The sequence below is a fragment of the Emydura macquarii genome, unplaced genomic scaffold, assembly GCF_026122565.2.
Source record: "Emydura macquarii macquarii isolate MOO-44397 ecotype Brisbane River unplaced genomic scaffold, CSIRO-AGI_Emac_v2 contig_2897, whole genome shotgun sequence".
Taxonomy (NCBI): Eukaryota; Metazoa; Chordata; order Testudines; family Chelidae; genus Emydura; species Emydura macquarii.
The window spans coordinates 45,279,626-45,300,019 of NW_027133034.1; the positions used below are offsets into that span (position 1 = coordinate 45,279,626).

General features: G+C 37.5%; 1 protein-coding gene across 1 annotated transcript in view; it reads right to left on the minus strand.

Moving 5' to 3' along the window:
* Positions 1 to 20,394, minus strand: part of RASGRF2 (Ras protein specific guanine nucleotide releasing factor 2) — a 183,517-nt gene that overhangs the window by 55,178 nt on the left and 107,945 nt on the right. Inside the window, exons 16-17 of the mRNA XM_067568794.1 lie at positions 18,866 to 18,994; positions 17,332 to 17,421 (exon numbers count right to left, since the gene is read on the minus strand). Coding sequence (XP_067424895.1) covers positions 17,332 to 17,421; positions 18,866 to 18,994 — 219 coding nt within the window. The remainder of the gene's footprint in view (positions 1 to 17,331; positions 17,422 to 18,865; positions 18,995 to 20,394) is intronic.

Consider the following 20,394-nt stretch of genomic DNA (forward strand, 5'->3'; position numbering starts at 1 on the left):
AGAATATCCAGCAGCTTATGGGTATTTTCCTGCAGGAATTCCACCTGGATACCCAAGGTAGCAGCCATATGCCTCAAAGAGTCCTGGTATGCCTTAAAGTCCTCAGGTATCGATGGGGGAGGAGGAGTCCACCACAGCAGAGTCATCCAGGGAGGACAAGTGGGTGATTTGTTATGCCAAGGATGGATCCTGTTTCTGGATTACAGGATCCTTAAGAATAGATGTGCTTGCTTAAAAGGAGCAGTGTGGTAATTTATAATTGCAGGCAATCCGCTGGCCATAGCCTTCAGAGAGAATGCAAAGCATTGTGAATGGCATGTTTAGGCAGTCTGGCTTGCTGCAGATATTGCAGTGTAAGGCAGGGAAATGTACAGCCTTAAAACCCTACTCAGGAGGGAGTAAGGTGTGGGTCTTCACCCAAGAGAGGTAACGGCTGGGAGCCAGGAGCCCAAAGTGGGTGCCTTTGGTGGATCATGGAAGGGGGATACAGGTGCACTTACCCTGAAATTGTGACAGTGAGCTCTTCAGTCTAGCAGACAAAGGTATAATAAGGTTCAACAAAGCTAGACAAATTCAGACAGAAAATAATGCATACAATTTTAACAATAAAGGTAATTAACTATTGGAAAAATTTACCAAGTATCTTGGCAGATGCTACATCAGTAGTAATTTTTAAAATAAAGACTGAATGTTTTTCCTAAATATATGATCTTCTTCAAACAGGAATTATTTTGGGGAAGTTCTATGGCCTGTGCTATGCATGAGATCAGACTAGACAATCACAGTTGTCCCTTCTGGCTTCAGAATTTATGAATTTACAAAAGAGAAGTTTTTACTTAGATTCATCACTTAAATGAATAGTGAATATGAATATTTTATGAACAGTTTGCCTCAGCATACATAAGATAAAACTTATTTGACAAGTTAAAGATACACATCTTTTTCTATTATATAATCTTACAGCAATAATTGGCTTTAGCATATTTCCATAGGAGACTGTTAGAGAGCAACCACTAATTGCCACTTGTAACAAATTTGAGTTGCTAAGAATTTCTCCTTTTCTTTCATTTCTTTGATTATAATATCAGGGTACTATAAACAGGCTGGCAGAAGTATTCTAAAGCTGGAAAAAAGAACCATTCATAGAAGCTAAGAGAGAAAGAGTATAAAGATGAAGAACTTCATTTAGGGAACATGAATTAGTGTGTCTAATCTATAATAGAATCATTCCTCTTTAGTAATTATCAAATATGTGTATTCTGGATCATAATGTGACAGTTCATTCAAGCTTTGTAAGGCTTGGAAGTAGGGAACATTAATTCTTAGCCCTGATTTTGGGGTGACACCAGTTTAAGAATGAGACACATTTAAACATCCATTACACCTTTTTGTTTGTATGTTTAGCACATAATTGTTGACAGGTACAGCAATAGAGTTGTTCTGATGAAAGACTGCCAAAAAACTGGAAAAATCAAGAGTATTCCATGTCTTTCTATCTTTTAATTTCATTATCATAGGTCCTTGGGATATATGGAATTCTTTTGTTCTGAGAACCATATTGTTGAAACTTTCATGTTTAACCTCCTGTGTCAGAAATAATTCCAAGTATGCATTTGACTCTTTTGCCAAAAGCCTCCATGGCAAATACAATCTACTAGCAAATCAAGTCGAGGGATTACAGTATTAGTAAGGTAAATCCCATGGGATTCACACAAACCAGCTGATATACAGTAGTAACTCATACATTGTCACTATAGCTCTATTTTACTTTCTGCAAAATATTTCGAAACAAGGCAATGGACTTTAAATGACTATTCTGAAAAACTCGTTTTAAATCTCTGTAGTTAGAAAAATACTCTAAGGAAGATAATACAAAAGCTAAGCAGTCCGGGTCATTTTCAAACTATTCTGGCTGTAAACTAAGAGCTAGAGTCACAAAGGAGACATAGCCATTGCAACACCTAACTCCAGGGACAGACATAGCTTCCCAATTCAATGAATGCACTATAGTAAACTGCCAATGGAGGGGCAGCTCGGCCAAACCTGAGTGGTGCTATGTCCCCATGCTCCAGGTTGCAATGCCAGGCCAGAAACTGCTGCCGTGGGGTGACTTCTGCAGGTGCAATTGACCCCCATTCTAAAACCACCCCTTCCTAATACCTAGGCACCCTGTTGTTCACTGGAATTCACAACCCTGTGTTAGGTACCCAGGCTCCCCATGCTTTATATGGGGAGAGTTAAGCACCCAATAAAAGGATTCACAGAAGCCAGTATGCTGTGCGGGGAGCCACCAAAGCAAGCCAGGAGTGAAATGCAGAGGAAAGGAGCAGGACCTAGGGCCCAGATCCACAAAGGAACTTGGCCACCTAACTCCTATTGATCTGGGCCTCAGGCACCTGACTGACAGGCTGGAGGGACGGCTATATCTCCATTCAGGATTCTGTCCTGGAGTTGGGCATCTAAGCCAGATCAGCCCTTCCTCACAAAAAATCAGCGACTCCTAACCTGCCACAGCCATTAGTGCAGTGGTTAGGGCACTCCCATGGGATATGGGAGATCTGTTCTAAAATCCCTGGTCTGTCTGATTTGTAGCAGGGACTTGAAGACAGATCACCCACATTGCACGGTGGTGCCCTAACCACTGGGCTATAGGTTATTCTGTAGTAGGGCTCCCTCAATCTCTCCTGTTGAAGCTGTTCCACTTTGTATAAATAAATATTTATCGGAGCAGGGATTTGACTTTACCTCTCCCACATCCCAGGTGAGTGCCCTAACCATCACAGTACAAAGACAATTTCTCATGTTTCCTGTGCGTCTCCCCCCCACGAGTATTTAATTATTTGTACAATGTGGAAGAGCTTCAACAGTAGAGGCTGAAAGACAACCACCCCAGAATATGCAACAGACTGGTAGTCAGGGCACTCTATGGAAAACCCATGCGCAAGTCCATGTTCCAAACCAGGAAGAGCAAGGACTTGAACACAGGTTTCCCACATGAGTGCCCTACCCACTGCATACTAGGAATTCTAGGACCCATACACATCAGCCAGCCACTGAAATGCCCAATGTGCTTGCCACGGCTGTCTTTTGTGAAGGTTAGAACATGCTCAGAACACTTCTACTGGTTCACGGCCTGGAGGTGACACAGGTGGGAGTGCCTGTTTGAGAATCCAACCCAAGCTTATGTGTGAGTGAGGGCTCTGAGCAACTCATTACCTGTGGAGCAGCATAAGGATTTAGGTGGCTTTGAACATGTCCACCAGCAGAAACTTGGACACTTATGGGCATCCAGGTGCTACAGAGTTAGGCAGCAGCTGAAAAGGGCATGTTAGTGGCTCCTAAAGAGGCAGTTAGGAGCCAAAGTCCCTTTGTGACTGTAGCCCTAAAACTAAATCCACAAGTATAAAAATTAGATCTTTCCAGTGAAACATTTTTTTAAGTTTAATGCACTGAAAAAAAATATGTAAAGATTATTTTTAAGATCAAGTTTTCAATATATGCCCTAATTGTAACATTCAACCATACTGAGAATTATGGTTATCCATGAAATTACTGGGTTAAATTACTGGGTTACAAGAGCCACCATTCTTGAAAAAATGATTAAAGACAACATTATAACTGACCAGATTTGAAAATGTGGCCCTTAAAACTTTAAAAAGAAGGTTGTTACAAAATGAGACTGAAATAGATTTGTTTTCTATATGAGAGATATTTTCTATCATGAGGCATATATGACAGAAAGAACCTTGTACCGAGGAAATAGTGTATAGTTAAAAAGTTACTAAACAATGTGAAAATGTGCTAACAGCTGTAAAATGCCTCTGAAGCTTGTTAAAAATATATCACACACCTCAGGGAGTAAGAAAACGACGAAGATATTAAAACTAATTTTTGTATTAAAGGTCAACAGTAATATAAATTGTATTTTTATTTTTAACATATTGGTAATAAAAATCTGGTTCAGAGAAAGTAAATAAGATTGCACACTTCTTTAACATACATAAAGGAACACATAGCAGAACAGAGACTATCTGAGTTTTAACCTACAGCATGTATTGGGGCAAATTTACCACTGGTATAGCAGCTGGTAAAAGTAGTTAAGGCCAAATTTTCAAATGTGATAGCCTAAATTGCATACTAATTGTAGAGTACATACACATACAGTCCAAAACCCAGATCTGTTTACAGAATACAGGTTACAATGTCTAAATTTGTGTTTGCACATGTAATTATCTGATTTCCAAGTCTGAATGATATTAAGGTGCAACCAACCACTGATATTAAAAATGTGACCCATAGCTGTGTTCCTTTCCCATCTACATCTAAGCTGCTACTAACATTTTAAGGAACTGATCCAGCCAATTTAACTGGTGTGGCTTTTAGCCCATGGAAACCTCCTGGAATCTGCAGCTATTGATGAAGAAAATATCTCCTCTCCGATGGTAAAAGAATATTGAATCAGGAATTTATTCCATTATATATTTTTCCAATAAAGACTCAGGCCAAATTTTCAAACCTGGTGTCTTAAATTAGGTTCTTAAATCTATATGTAGGCACTAAAATAAAAGTGTCCTGAATTCCAAAGGTGCTAAACACCTTGATTTTGGGTTCTGAAACTGCCCTAAAGATAAACATGTAGTGATATAATTCTTGTACAGATCCACTAAATAGTAGGAAGGAATTTTTGTGCTATGTGGAAAAAAGGATTTAGCAATCCTGGACATAATTTGATTTAATTTGCTGAGAATTCATTATCTTCCAAGCTCACAAAGCTCTTCTATTTATTTCTTCACAAGACTGAAATTATCTGTAGTATTATGGAGATGAGGTTGGTTACTGAGATTACCCTCAGATATATGCAAGACAGATTTGGCTTGAATTATCTTAATTCAGCTATCACATATTATTTTATTTATTCATACTTCAACTGTAACATAGGCTTTATTTTCTTAGCAAAACAGCGAGAGACCTGTGGCATCTTAAAGACTAACAAATTTATTTGGGCATAAGCTTTCATGGGCAGAAACCCACTTCGTTGGATGCATCATTTATTTGCATTTATTTTCTTACTATGCCATCATTTTAAAGATCTGACCCCTAATGTATTTGGGAAATTGTTAGAGGATGAACTGGATTCTCTCTACATGTTATTAAAGAGTCCCTCAACAAGTTCACATTTTGAAAGATTTTTCTTCCAAATTTTTGAGGAAAATTATTTTCTCAGACCAGCAAATGGACCTTGACTTGGATATACAGAACTGGAGCATCTATCCCTATATATGCAGAAGTCCTGATGACATACATTGATTATCTCTGTGTGTAGGGATTGTAGTATATCAATCTTAAAAACCATTGTATTAATCTAAGAACAGAACTTTCGTCATACATTTTGTTTTAGATAAGAGAATAATAGGAAACAATTTGGTGAATAAGCATAAGGACTGTTTTAATGGTTCCAGTGTTTAAGCAACCATGTTTGTGATTATTACAACAGATCTGGGATACATTTTATTTACTACAGCAACTATTTTAAATTATGTTTGAAGTAGGCTATGTGACTAATCACAAAGGTGATAACATGTCAAACAGTTGACACTTTCCTTGAATTTATATTGCCAGCCAAATATGTCTGCACATGCTCCTGTTAATTCTCTAAGTCCTAGGGGATCCTCTAACATTTTTCACCTGCTGATGTATCCGTGCATTTCAGTGGGTTTCCAGCTCAATTTTTTAAACTAATCAGTTGTCATTGTCTAAGTTATTACTATCAAATGCATGTTCCTAAGCATGCTGTTAAGCTAGAATGTCATTCCTCAGCAATCTTACAGTACGATAAATGTTAACAGGTTCCTCCTAGCATATGAAGAATCTTCTTTTCTGTAACTATTTAAAATAAATGTTTAGTCCACTAAAATAAAGTACATCTGTCTACAAAACACAGAATTAAACAAATTCTATGGATACAGGTAGCTGAGAGAGTAGACCAACTTGGAGGCTGCAATAAATGTTTTTTGGGAGAAAAAGCCCAATCTTTTCCCTCAGTGGAATGCACTTGCAACATTAGCTAAAGGAAGTATTTTGCCAAATTTATCCATGATTTTTTTTTTTTTTTGCTAACAATGGAAATAAAGGTTAAAAAAGAGGGAGAGGATAATTACCAAGAGCCAACTGTATCGTTTTCAGACCATCTGTGAGTGGATGGTTTGCTATCAGGCAAAGTAAAAAAATTGGCTGGCTGCACATCAGTCAGCAAAATCTCTGTACAAAAAAGTCCAGGTTTTAAATGGCTTTTATTATCAGACCATAAAACAAGCAGCTTTATGGTAATATAAATAAACATGAATTATACAGGCAACATTTTATCTCAAGTTGGGAACAGAAAAATCGTCTCTTCTCCCTGCCTCACAAAGCTCATCATGGCTCACCTCTGCATGAGCCAAGTGTGAGGAAACCACTGAAGAGACCCAGAAAGCACTCACCTTTTTCCTTATATATACACAGGTCATCTTCAGGAACAAGCCAACTGCCTACATGAGGGCAGCAATGGTAACTTGCCAGGAACTGCAGCTGCTCTAATCACAGGTGCCACTCATGGAGATTACAGGTCCTTCCGTGCAATGCTCCTTTATGCTCCAAACAGCTTTCAGACATATTCTCCTCAGCCATGTAACAGCTGGGCCCCTAATTCCTGAAACTGACTTTGATGTGTTGCATAATACTGTGATGTTTCTGAGTTCAAACTAAGATTCATATGTAGTTGGGCTACTGGTATGACAGCAGAATGTGTTATTTATTACAAAGGTGAACTTCAATTTTCTCTTCCAATTATAATTATAATTTTTAATTCAAAGTTACTTCTTTACAATAGCTGCACAGGGAGGTTCATTTAGCCATTCAGCTATCTAGAATTGCTAAGCAACAGTTTTGTTAATTTCAAAACAGCTCTTGATTCAGGAACAAAAAATAGAAGCCTATTCAAATTCATCACAGAGTAGGTGAATGTCAAGGGGAAAGAAATAATGTTCATGGACGCTGAATTAGAAGACAGATTCAAACAAGTTAATTTTTATCTCTATTTTCATTTCAGCCCTGATTTTCCAGCAAAATTATCCTCTGGCAAAAGACAACACATGCAAATTCCAGGGGGAAGGAGGATGAGGATAGGGTGTCAAAATCCAGTTTATAATGGAAGGGAAGTTCTAACTTTAATTGTAGCATCACTATGCAGGCTTCTAAAATACCATAAAACACACAGAATATGTACTGCAGTTGACTGGTCATTGCCATTGGAATCTTAACTTTTGCATTCCCTGACTTTTTTAATTGTATATGTGCAACCCAACATCCCCATCCCACAAGCCCACCAGGCAGCAGAGCTAAGTGAATAATGTAACTAATCATTTGTCATATAATTTCTTTGACGAAAGACAATGTTAGCTGTCAAATTATTCAATAAATATTTTTCACCCAACTGCACTAGGAAGTTGTGAATCAAGATGATGAATTCCAAAAGCTTCAGAGTTCAAGTCTGGATGCTTATCCAAGTCTGCTGAGTCTGCACAATTGGACTGTTTCTGACTAGGACCAGTAGTAAAAAAAAGAACAACAAACACATAACACTTCTAAACACTTCAGAACCCCAAAGGTATTTGGTCTGAGCTTGATTCTGAAAATGGGTGAAGGCTCAGGGGAAGACAACAGTTTTTAATCAATGGAACTGGTTTGGCAATCCCTAATTAGGAACCTACAAGAGGAAGGCCTCCTTCCCACTCCTCATTAATTGTCTCCATGACATAGGACTCAGTCAAGACACTTCACCCATGAGTAGCAGTCCCACTGGCTTCAATGAGAGTACTAGCATGACTAAAGACAATCATATGCATAAGTATGGGTAGCACAGGACCTTTGTTTTTTCTTTTTTGAGGCCTGAACTACAATTGCTACAAAAGATACAGGTTTCACATAGGTCTTCTGCTAAGTGGAAAGGACTACTGAAGATCAGGAGAAGTAGTATGAGTGCAAACTTACTGTCTTTACTCTGACATAATGGCAACATTTATGTTTCAGTGTCAGTATACCAAAGACTAGCTGTAAAAAGGCTAATATTTTCTGGTTCCAGTTTGAATATGAATATTTTTGCACAGAACTAGAAAAATAAAACACCACTTGTTTATATGAACATCTACCTCTCTGTAGACAAAGATTTTCACAGACTTGATAAGAAATGCTAATGTATTCACTATAACACTTCCATATATTATGTAGGCATCTGTCCACCGTAGACCCCCATACAGAGCCCCAGCCATATAGCATAATCATTTCCTCACAAGATTCAGCAGAGCTTGCAAATCCTTTGCTGACTCTTCTCTCACTATGTAAAAGCAATACCCACAATTTACACCAGTCAGTTTACTAACTTCCCCTATGACTGTTGTAGGACCGATATGTGACACAACATGATGACACAACATTACACTGCTACTATTGCACTTGGTGGCAGGGAGATGTTTTACTTCCTGAAACCTCTCCCAAGATCCCTGTCAGCCTGCAGAGAAATTTGTGCTTTTCATCTGTCTACAATAGATATAGCTGAAAAAGAAAAAATACTCTATTGGCCTGCAGTGAGATATGCTCGGAATTTATAAAATATTACAAGTGAACAAAGAGAACATGGAATGTGATGCAATGTAGGTTCTACAACTGAGAAATCAATGCAATCTATTGGAAAACACGAATCTTCATTAGTCTGTATGTACATCTCTAGTTGTTCTTGAATTTTATCATGTTGAATGCATCTGGCAAAAATATATAAAGCTAAGGTGCCCCTTCTATATACAATCATATGTACACACATTACTCTATTCAGAGAATCTCTTGTGTATCATTTGGCGCAAGCTGCATCACTCAATTGCTACAATTAGTGCATGTGCCAGAACAAACAAAATAAAACACAATTATTATCACACTAGGGAGATGGCTAATGGTTTCATTGATCATAGAATAACAATGCCAGTCACAACCTGAAAGGGGCTGAATAACACTCACCAAAAACTTATGTTAAACTTCATTAAGCTAATTATAGACATTTAATTATATAGTCAGTCTTAATTAGTCTGTGCTTGATTTACCTGAATGGAAAGACCTAAATACTACCCAGTGGAACAATACGTAAATCTAACTGAAATGTGAATCATTACTTTTAGACAAATAAAAGTTTGCCAACAACTGTAATGTGAATCAAGCAGGACTAATTATAACAACAGTGTCAAACACCCAGCTCAGAGGAGGGATCTGACCCAATTGAAGTATTTATCCTGTGAGAGATTTCATTTTTACAGACACAAGCTTTCATTTTAAAAAAGTACATTTCTGTATTTTATTGCTGCAAAAAAAGTTCCAAAAAAGAGCTGAGTGTAAACAAGCCAACACTCATGTTACATTGCCTTCATGTGTTTCCAGACAGCTGGAAACAGGAGCGCTCATAGATGTGAACCTCCCTTGCTCATCTCAATGGGACAGTGAATTTTAAGATTAAATACTGACACATTAGGAGCCAGATGTTCAAATTAATGCCCAACGGTGTGACAAGATTATGCAATTACCATAATTATGTGCAGTTTAGGAAACTGTATGTACAAATGGCCAGATAAACAAAGAGCAGAAACAGAGATGGTCCTAAAAGTGGCTAGCATTATATTTTGACCTCACTGAGGCATTCTTATATAAAAACAACTCTACTAACTAAAAATTTAGCCATTACACAAAGACATATTCTGCTCCCCAAGGGCCATAGTCTACCTTCATGCTTTGTATAATCCTCCATTTGTTATCTGTGGAAAATTTGCTATTGATGGAGAATAGGATATGGACCTAATTTTGTATGCCAGCCCCAAAGGCCATAATTAAAAATGGAATTTGTCCCCTTTAACAGATTATATATGACACCACTGGACCATAAAATATTCAACTTGTAGACTTTGTTACATGTGTTAACAATGAAACCTGGGCAGGCCTAAGTTTTCATCAGCATTCTCTGAGTGTGGTCTTGAGGTCGTCTTTTACTGTACATTCTGAAGTTTCATGTTCCATCTCAAAGGGAGTTCGCTGCATTTAGTTCCTACCAGCCTCAGCTAGCTGATTAATAGAGTAGCATTTGTATTTGTTCTGAAGAAAAATTCTCAGACATGCTAAAGATAATATGACTGCTTTTGCATTTAGTTTATGTAAGCAACAGAAAAGTGGAGGAGGACAGAGCACTCTGCAGTGAAGAAGAGATGAGCTGATGGGCTTTTGCTTTGCAAAACCAAAATCACGGGTAATTCAGATTCAGATTGCATTAACCACAAATACTCTGTAGTGAAAATAAAAGGTTCTGAGTTTTGCTTCTTTCTACAATATAGATTGTAGGGAAGATTTTTTCTAGAGACTTTTCTTAATAAAGGTTATGACAGACTTGTGATAGGGTGTAGGAACAGACTCATGATTCTGTCCCAGAATTCAGTGTCTTTTTGGGAATGTCTACTCTACAACTGAATGTGTGACTGTAGCAAGGTGACAGTAATAGTGTACACATGGCTGCATGGGCTTCAGTGTGGGCTAGCAATCAGAGTACATATCTAGTGATGCTGGATGGCTTGAATTCTGGTTGGGAGCCCATGGCTCTCTCAATATGTCACCTTGTTCTTGTGAAATAATGGTATGTTTTCTACAGTAAAGATCAATACTAGAAGGAGGGAAGGCAGCCTTGTGGCATTTAGCATCTTGAAAATCGTGGCCTATGTGACTCTGAACAGGACTTTGAACAGGACATGGCAAAAATGAAGCTAACAAGTATATGAAGAAACTAGATGTGAACCATTTTAGCTGAGATAAGCAGGAACATTCAGCTCAGTTTACATTCAGTTTATTTTAATTTATCCAAACCTCTTAAGGCTCAGAATCTCAAAACAATTTATTAGTATGATTTCTAGTCCTCCTAGTTTCTTCAGGTAGGAATTAGTGTATTTCCCAATATATTCCTAGTAATTCTGCTGAAACTGGGATAGCTAGAAGAATGCAAAAAATATAGTGGGACAATGACAGGACAATTTTGGCCCAAAATTTACGTTTTGTCAAAACAAGTTCTTTTAACACCTATGTTCAGTTGAAATGCTTTAAAGATAAGACTCCACCATTAATTTTAGTTGTTTTTCTCTGTCACATTGTTTAAACCAAATCCTTATCACAGCAGAGCAGAAGCCACTATGTTTGCCTAGCTCTCATGAAGCATATATTTTGTTCACAATTTATAAAATCAGTATTGCATTTGACTACATTTGTAACTGCCAAATTAATATAATCAGAATTTTTAACTGTATTCTGAATATCTTCCAGTTTCCTATAGAGAACCTACATGCATACTGCATAAAAAAGTATATCGCCCAACAGAGTATATATCTTCTGCTAACACACACCCAAATGTATCTTGCTTCTTTTAAAATCATTGCATGATATCTTACTATATCAAAGAAACAGCTTAAGATCAACATGCAATAGAGAGAAACAGGACACAAAATAACAAGCCGAGAAAAAACAGACAATAATATTCTGAAAAAAGACTTCTGAATTTTCCTTGTTTTTCCAATTTCTGAAGATCCACTAACTACAAGTACATATTAACACTGAGATAATAATACTTCATACACAATACTACTACTACTAAGCATTTGTATAGTGCTTTGCCTTCTCAGGGCACTGTATATATGTTAACTAATTAATCCTTGTAATCCTAAAAGAGTAAATACCTGTATTATTATGCTTTTTTTTACAGCTACAGAAAGACGCAGTAACCTACCCATGGCAGCAGAGCCAGGACTAGAATTTAAGACTCTCTGACTCCCAACCATGTGCTCATTCCTCCAAATCACACTGCCTTCTAAAAAAGAAAAAAAGAGAAAGGAAATAGAAAGAAAGACTTCTCTGTTTACTACTCCTTTATTCTTCCAGTCACCCAGCCTTGCAATTTTGGTGTCTTAGGCCTGGTCTACACTGGAAAATTAGGTTGGTTTACCTACATTGATCAGGTGTGTGAAAAATCAACACCCCTGAGCAGCATTATTAAGCCAACCTAAGTCCTTATGTAGACATCGTTAGGTCAAAGGAAGAATTCTTCCATCAACCTAGCCACTGTAGCGTTGTTGGCGTCTATACTACCACTAGCTATATGTGAAAAAACACATCCCTGAGCGATGCAAGTTACACCGACATAGCTACCGGTGCTCGTTGGGGGTGATTTAATTATATAGATGGAAGAGGTCTCTTCTGTCAGCATAGTGCAGCTACACGAGAGATCTTAAAGTGACACAGCTGCATTCGTACAGTTGTGCCGCTATAAGCTCTCTACTGTAGACATGGCGTAAGTGTAGACAAGCCCTTATTCAATCCCTTCTCTACTTTTCACCCCACATCCAGCGTGTTGTAAATCCTACTTGCTCTTCCTCTATAATATGTGCCAAATCCTTCTCTTCCCTTCCCTTTCACCCCACTTCCAAAACCCCTTGTTATCTCTCATCTTGAATACTGCAATCTCTTCACTAGCCTTCACAACTACCTAAATTGCACATCAAGTCTATCCAAATACACTGTCAAAACTTCTGCAATCAAACAAACTTCTCCAACCTTGTTATCACCTCATTGGAACCCTACACTGGCTTCCATTGCTCTATCAATTCCTTGTCCTCTTTTTCTGGGCCCTGAACAGTCCCATTCCTGCCTACATCCAATCCTTAATTCCCATCTTCTCCATGGCTTCAGCCTCACACTCTCCCACTTTATCTCATCTCGTTGCTGCCAGGCATGGCTGCCTTCGCCCATACGCAACTGTGATTTTCTCAACTTCTTCCAAGTCTAGAACAACTTCCTTAACCCTGTGCCTTGAAAATTCATTTTTTTCCTTTAAGTCCTTCATCAAAGCTACTTCTTTTGGTTAGCACTCAGTCACTGATCTCCAACCCTGCCCCCATTTCCAGCTCTTCCCAAATTTCAATATATCAAATATTTTTTAAAAACCCACACACATCCAAAATTAAACATCTATCATGCTCCTTTAATGTTGTAAGCCTTGGCCCTGCATACTCCTTTCCCTCACCTCCATAGGCATCTCTTGAAGGATAATGTCAAATATATATTGTGAGTTCCTCACATATAGCAAAGGCCTATATTTTTATTTATCTTTAAAATGCCATGAACACGTATTGCACAATATGAATTATAAAAAAGAAACGTGTCAATTTCCTTGAAGTTAATGGACAAAAAATATTAATATATACCTAGATTTATGGACTAAACACTTTAATAATTACTATTGTTTGTCATAACAATGGTGGCTACCCTGAAAATAAGCCACAATCAACAGCAGTAAAACCAACAGATAAATGATAAGGAATTAAGAGATGAGATAAACAAGAGAAATAAGGGGAGCATAAAGCAACAGAGATAGAACACAAGAACATAAGAATGGCCATACTGGATAAGACAAATGGAGGATCCTGTCTTCTGACAGTGGCCGGTACCAAATGCTTTAGAGTTAGTGAACAGGAAAGGGCAATTTATCGTGTGATCCATCCCTCATTGTCCAGTCCCAGCTGCTAGTAGAGATTTAGGGACACCCAGAGCATGGCTTTGCATCCGTGAACATCTTGGATAATAGCCATTGATGGACCTATCCTCGATGAACTTAACTAATTCTTTTTTTAACCTAGTTATACTTTTGGCCTTCACAACATCGCCTAGCAACAAGTTCCACAGGTTGACTGTGCGTTGTATGAAGAAGTACTTCCTTATGTTTGTTTTAAACCTGCTGCCTATTAATTGCATTGGGTGACCCTGGTTCTTGTGTTATGTGAAGAAGTAAATAATTTCTTATTCACTTTCTCAATCCCATTCATGATTTATCATACCCTCCTTAGCTGTCTCTTTTCCAAACTGAACAGTTAGCCTTTTTCATCTCTTCTCATATGGAACCTATTTCAAACCCCTATTTCTTTTGTTGCCCTTCTCTGTATTTTTTCCAATTCTAATGCATCTTTTTTGAGGTTGGGTGATCAGAAACTGCATGCAGTATTTAAGGTATGGGCATACCATGGATTTATATAGTGGCATTATATTTTTGGTCTAATTCTCCATCCCTTTCCTAATGGTTCCTAACATTCTGTTAGTTTTTTTGACTGCCGCTGCACATTGAGCGGATGTTTTCAGAAAACTATCCACAATGACTCCAAGATCTCTTTCCTGAGTGGTAACAGTAATTTAGAACCCTTCATTTTGTAGGTATAGTTGGGATTATGTTTTCCAATGTTCATTACTTTGCATTAATCAATATTTAATTTCATCTGCCAGTTTGTTGCCCAATCACCCAGTTTTGTGAGATCCCTTTGTAATTCTTCACAGTCTGCTTTGGACTTAACGATCTTGAGTAGTTTTTATCATCTGCAAATTTTGCCACCTCACTATTTTATATGAATATGTTGAACAGTACCGGTCCCAATACAGACCCTTGGGGAACACCACTATTTACCTCTCTCCATTCTGAAAACTGACCATTTATTCCTACTCTTTGTTTCCTATCTTTTAACTAGTTACTGATCCAGGAGAGGACTTTCCCTCTTATCCCATGACTCCTTACTTTGCTTAAGAGCCTTTGTGTTGTGATCTTGGCAAAGGCTATCTGAAAGTCCAAGTATTTTGTATCGACTGGATCAACCTTGTCTAAATGCTTGTTGACACCCTCAAATAATTCTAATGATTGGTAAGGCGTGACGTCTCTTTACAAAAACAGTGTTGACTCTTCCCAAACACATCATGTTTATCTGTGTGTCTGATAATTCTGTTCTTTACTTTAGTTTCAACCAATTTGCCTGGTACTGAATTTAGGCAGAAAGTTTTAAAACACTGAACCACCATGAGACATTTAATTATAATGTACCACAAAAACAGAGTTATCTTTCCTGAAGTATGGGAACAGGTAAAAACAAAGACATTTAACTACCTCTGTTGCCTTTTTGTTTTTTCCTGAGTGAAAGCCCCTAAATTCTGATGCATTGTGGTTTAGTAACACCAAACAAAACCAGCAAAATCTTTTGCAGTATGAACCCTGTTCTGCAAAGGGCAAAACAGTCAAGCTCCCATTGACTTTAATGGGAGCTGAGGATGTCTAGCACCACAAAGGGATCACTCACCATCTCACAATTGTAGGCACTATGTTAAAAGGGGAGCAGTGGTGACTCATATTTAGGGTACCTAGCACTTTTCACTTTTCACTGCCGTTTTTGTTTGTTTGTTTGTTTTTGTTTCAGAAGTACTAGCATCTTCATGGTTTGCAGAAGGAAGCTCCTTTCTTTTCCAGCAGTCCCTTTTCTCAGTCACTGCACATTTGCCAACATCTGCAGCAAAAGAGGCAGGGATAGTACACACAACAGCCTCATTCACTACTACACAATCCTGATTAATTCACAGAGCATTGTTCATACTATGTACTAAATGAGGCAAGAGTCCTGTGAAAAAAATACTATGTGATCATATAATTACAGAATGTATCAGAATGAATACACACATTGGGGGTGAGGGAAGAAGAATAATAGAAATGTAGGGCTGGAAAAGACTTGGGAAGTCATTGAGTCCCTGCAGTGTGGCAGGACTGAGTAAACCTGACAGATGTTTGTCCAACTTGTTTTTAAATGCTTCCAATGATGGGGATGCCACAAGCTCCATTGATAGCCTATTCCAGAGTTTAACTACCCGTATAGATAAAAGCTTTTCCTAATATCTAATCTAAATCTCCCTTGCTGCAGATTAAGCCCATTACTTCTTGTCCTTCCTTCAGTGGACATGGAGAACAATTGATCACTGTCCTCTTTATAACAGAACTTAACAAATTGGGGAAGACTGTTATCATGTTGTCCCACAATCTTCTTTTCTCAACACTAAACATGCCCAGTTTTTTTCAACCTTTCCTCATAGGTCAGGTTTTCTAAACCTTTTATCATTTTTGTTGCTCTTCTCCAGACTCTTTCTAGTTTGTTCACATCCTTCCTAAATTGTGGTGCCCAGAATTGAACGAAGTACTCCAGCTGGGCCTCACCAGTGCTGAGTGGAACGGGACAAGTACCTCCTGTGTTTTACATACAACTATCCTGTTAATACACCCCAGAATCATGTTAGCCTTTTTTGCATCTGCATCACATTGATGACTCGTATTCAGTTTGTTGTTCACTATAGCCTCTAGATCCTTCTCAGCAGTACTAACACCCAGCCAGTTATTCCCCATTTTGTAGTTGTGCATTTGATTTTCCTTCCTAAGTGAAGTAATTTGCACTTGTGCAATATACAGAGTCTGAATAGTCTGAAATGCCCACATTTTATTGTATGCTTTTTTACATTTTACTTTCTTATATATATTGTTATCCAGCATCTCTCTGTGTCAGGCTCATAATGATTCTGAAACTAAATATAGCCAATTTATGGTCTTCCAAAACAGAAGGCGATTACACGGTGTTAATGTAAAGAAGCCAATCAATGTTCATCACAGAAATTTAGTGTGAAGTGTATTCTCTCTTCAGTGTGTGAGGACTTTAAACAAGTAACTCCAATCAAACAAACCACCACAACTTTACACTTTAGTACCTGATCAAAAGCTTACTGCAATCGGTGGAAACAATGTCACTGACTTCAATGGGCTTTGTATCATTGCTTTTAAACCCAGGATTTCCAAGTGATTTACAAACTTTATATGTCACCACCTCTGCAAAGGAAGCAGGTATTACTTTACAGTTGGGTAAACCACCACACTAACACAAACTTGCTCTTGGTTACATCAACGTATATCCAGAGTAACTGCACTGATTTCAGTGGAGCTACTCTAGATTTACACTAGTGTTATGAAGTGTAAAATTTAGATCAGAGAAGTTAAGTGATATGCCAAAGGGCACCAAGTAAGACCACAGTGGATTTAGAAACAGAACCTATGAGTCCTGAATTGAAATATCCCATCTAACCTTCTTGGGGAATCTACAAGACCCATTTACAGTCAGTTAGACAGACACATAAATTCTATACACAGAAATGGAAAACTAGACCTTGCCCCATCTATCTTCTCCTGTACTGTCAAGCGTATCTAGATCTATAGATCTCAACAGAATGTCCATTCAGAATGGATGCCTGACTGTTCCAGAGAGTCAAATACCCAGGAGATTAAAGAACAAACCAGTGGCTACTTCAAACTGAGGTGAACATGCATGTAGGATAGCTCTACCTGTTGAAACTATCTACATTTTTCTTGCACAAAATTGTTCTCACCTGGTGGACTCCCATGCCCTGCTGCAGCTGTAGCAATAGCAAATGCAGAAGCAGGCGAAACGGAACAGTGGCTGTTGTCAGCAGTCTGTACTGTAAAGGGAACAGGCAAATAAAGATCAACAACTTGTATTGGTGTTTCCTTTTTTTAAAAAAAAGCATATAAATGTTTATACTCCCCACTCCTCCAGCACATATGGTAAATAGTGAATACACAGTACTTCACATATATATGCGTCTACTTATGTGCGTATTTTATACTCTCACTGAAAAAGGATTCGTATTATAGAGACAAAAATATTAAAACCATATTTGCCATTTGAATTTTATCACCAGATCACAATAATAAATAATGCTGTTTAACAAAGTCTATGATGGTGCCAAGATGATGAAAAAAGATTAACCCAACAAATATGAAAGTTAAGAAATAACAGCTTAAAAATAATGATTTTGAAACAATAGAGGGGATGGTTAATTTACTTCTCAATCAATTTTCAATAGCCAACCCTATCAAAGTAAAAAACTTATATTAAGGAAATAAGCAAGTTATGAGACTTCACTGAAACTGCTCATATGGATGACAACTCTGAGACTGGGCTCTAAAATGGTCTTGATTCTACATAGATATATTTTGAACAACAAGATTTAAGATTTCCACCTGGTTGTTACCTAAAATTAGCAGAGCTTTTCAAAATTTACTGGTATCACTTTGCAAGAAGTTTTGTGAATATCTTCTCTGATTTCCATTCAAATGATTTTGCTTTGCATTTCCAGTTTTCAAACCAAATATTATGTTGCACTACCATACACTATGCCAATAAGTAAAGCTTGGTGTTGGCTTAAAATTACTATAAAATGTTTCATAAATTATTAGTGATTATTGAGGAGGATTATATTTGTGGTTATTTTCTCCCAAACATGAAATAGTAGACTTAAAATCTAGTTTTCAAGAGATTTCAACATTCTAAACATTTACAGATGCAGCAAGTAGTTCTGTTAGTAATTTGAAAGAACCATGTGAGAGCTTTTAGAAGATCCACCTCTTGCTTTTCCTCTTCAGTTGAGCAATTTACGCACATATTGGAATGAATAATCTGATACCATCTGTAAATGTTCAGTGCCACACATGGAGGAACAGATACACAACTCCCATTATTGTTAATGGGAAACGACTGTATCTAATCTTCACATATGGCACCCAAAATGTGCCCCCATAATAGCTCCTGCAAATCTGTCAAGTTTTTGAGAATTCACGTAATAGGACTGAGTCAATATTATTCTTGACTTAAGGTACATGCTGTTCCAGATATTACAGTTCATTTCAGCACTTCCTAACTCCCGGTATGCTTTTCATACTCTTGTTATTAATATACCAATTAACTAGAGTACTGTTATTCACATTCTGCTGGCTTTTTTACATCTGAAAAATAAGGAGACACACAAACGAACCACATTATTTACAAAATAATCTTTGCAAGAGATTGAAAAGGAATTAGAAATACATAACGTAGTCTCCTTCCAAGACAATATTTCTTACCTCCTGACTGACGGTAGCGGAGATGTCGTGGAGTTGAGGGGGATCGACATGGGGAAAGCTCAGGGGTATCGACAGTCGAGGTGCTTTCAGGAATTGTCCTGTCCACTGACACAGATTCTAGAACTGCTGCTTTAAAACAGCATGAATGTTAGTACAGAGGTCACCATTATTTCTATAATTTACAGGCTCAGCCCAGTAAATGTGTAAACATTATTTTCAAATATCAAGAGATCTAAACAACAATGAAATAGCTTTAAGATATGAAGCTCTTTCCTTCAAATTTTTCAATCAAAAAGGCTCTCTTTTAATTGCACAGTTTGTACATAAAGTGGCTTATTTCTGAGAGATGGCTGGAACATAGGCCTACAAGAAATATGGAAGACGCTTGTTTCTCAACACTCGCAGTTTACAAAAAGCAGAGAATAGCAAGGTTATAATGGATTAAACATATAAAGATATACCATAATTGTAATAATATGCACGTAGAGCCTGATGCTGCCCTTTGTGAAGTCATTATAAATGTTATTTCTATGGTGGTGGTAGGATCAGCTCCATTAAATAAAAAGTAATTATGTCAATATTTACAATTTAAACCTATTTAAGCCCCATTTAATAAGTCTGAAAGTTTAAATTTAGACTCTTTTATGCTTCCTTTTGTTTTATGGTATTCATTGTGTATACTGACAGTGCTATTTCTTTTAGAAGGCTCAGCAACAATATTCTTCTGGATAGAGGTAAAGGACTGGGAAAATATCAAGCAACTTCACAGATACCAATGGTATAACTGCATGAAAATATATAAATAAAAACAATGAAACCCATCAAGTGCTCAAGTGTCAGTTTTAAAAATAGCACTCTATGATTTTGCATCTCCTTAGCAGAATATCCAATGGAACATAAGCATGATATGGATTGTTTAAATCACAGGATTCACGGGTCAGGTGTAAGAAAAAAAAGTTATTAGTAACTATTATGTATAATCGCAAAACTGCCTATGAAAGCAGAACTGAACAGCACTGCAGAACTCATTACGTCATTGAGTAAATTAATGTCCATAATAGTAAGCTGGCAGCAGGACATGTGCCCAAATGAAAATAAAAATTATCTACAGAATGCTTCGCTGTTGCATTCTACAGTAGATTTAAAAAAACTGCTACTCTTGCAACACAAGCCCTGTACTGTAAGTTTTAAAATGAAATTGTCTACACCAGAAGACAGATGTGTAGAAAAGCATTTGGAAAGTGGAGAAAACTTCTCTTTAGATGATAAATGGGCCACACTCAAGAAGAAATAAAAAACAGCATTGACTTGGAAATTGAATTTGTACAGCAATATTGGATTCAGATTACGTCTACTTTTTGGAAGCTTAGCAGAAGATGAATAATGAAGTTTATTGATCCTAGGTAACGACTTATTACTTGTTAATGGTCTCTTTCTTAACCAGAAAACTTAGGTTAAGGCAATAACAGGTTAGTACTTTATATTCCTACCACTGCCACCACCCGAGCGGGAGGGGGGAGGAGTTTTTT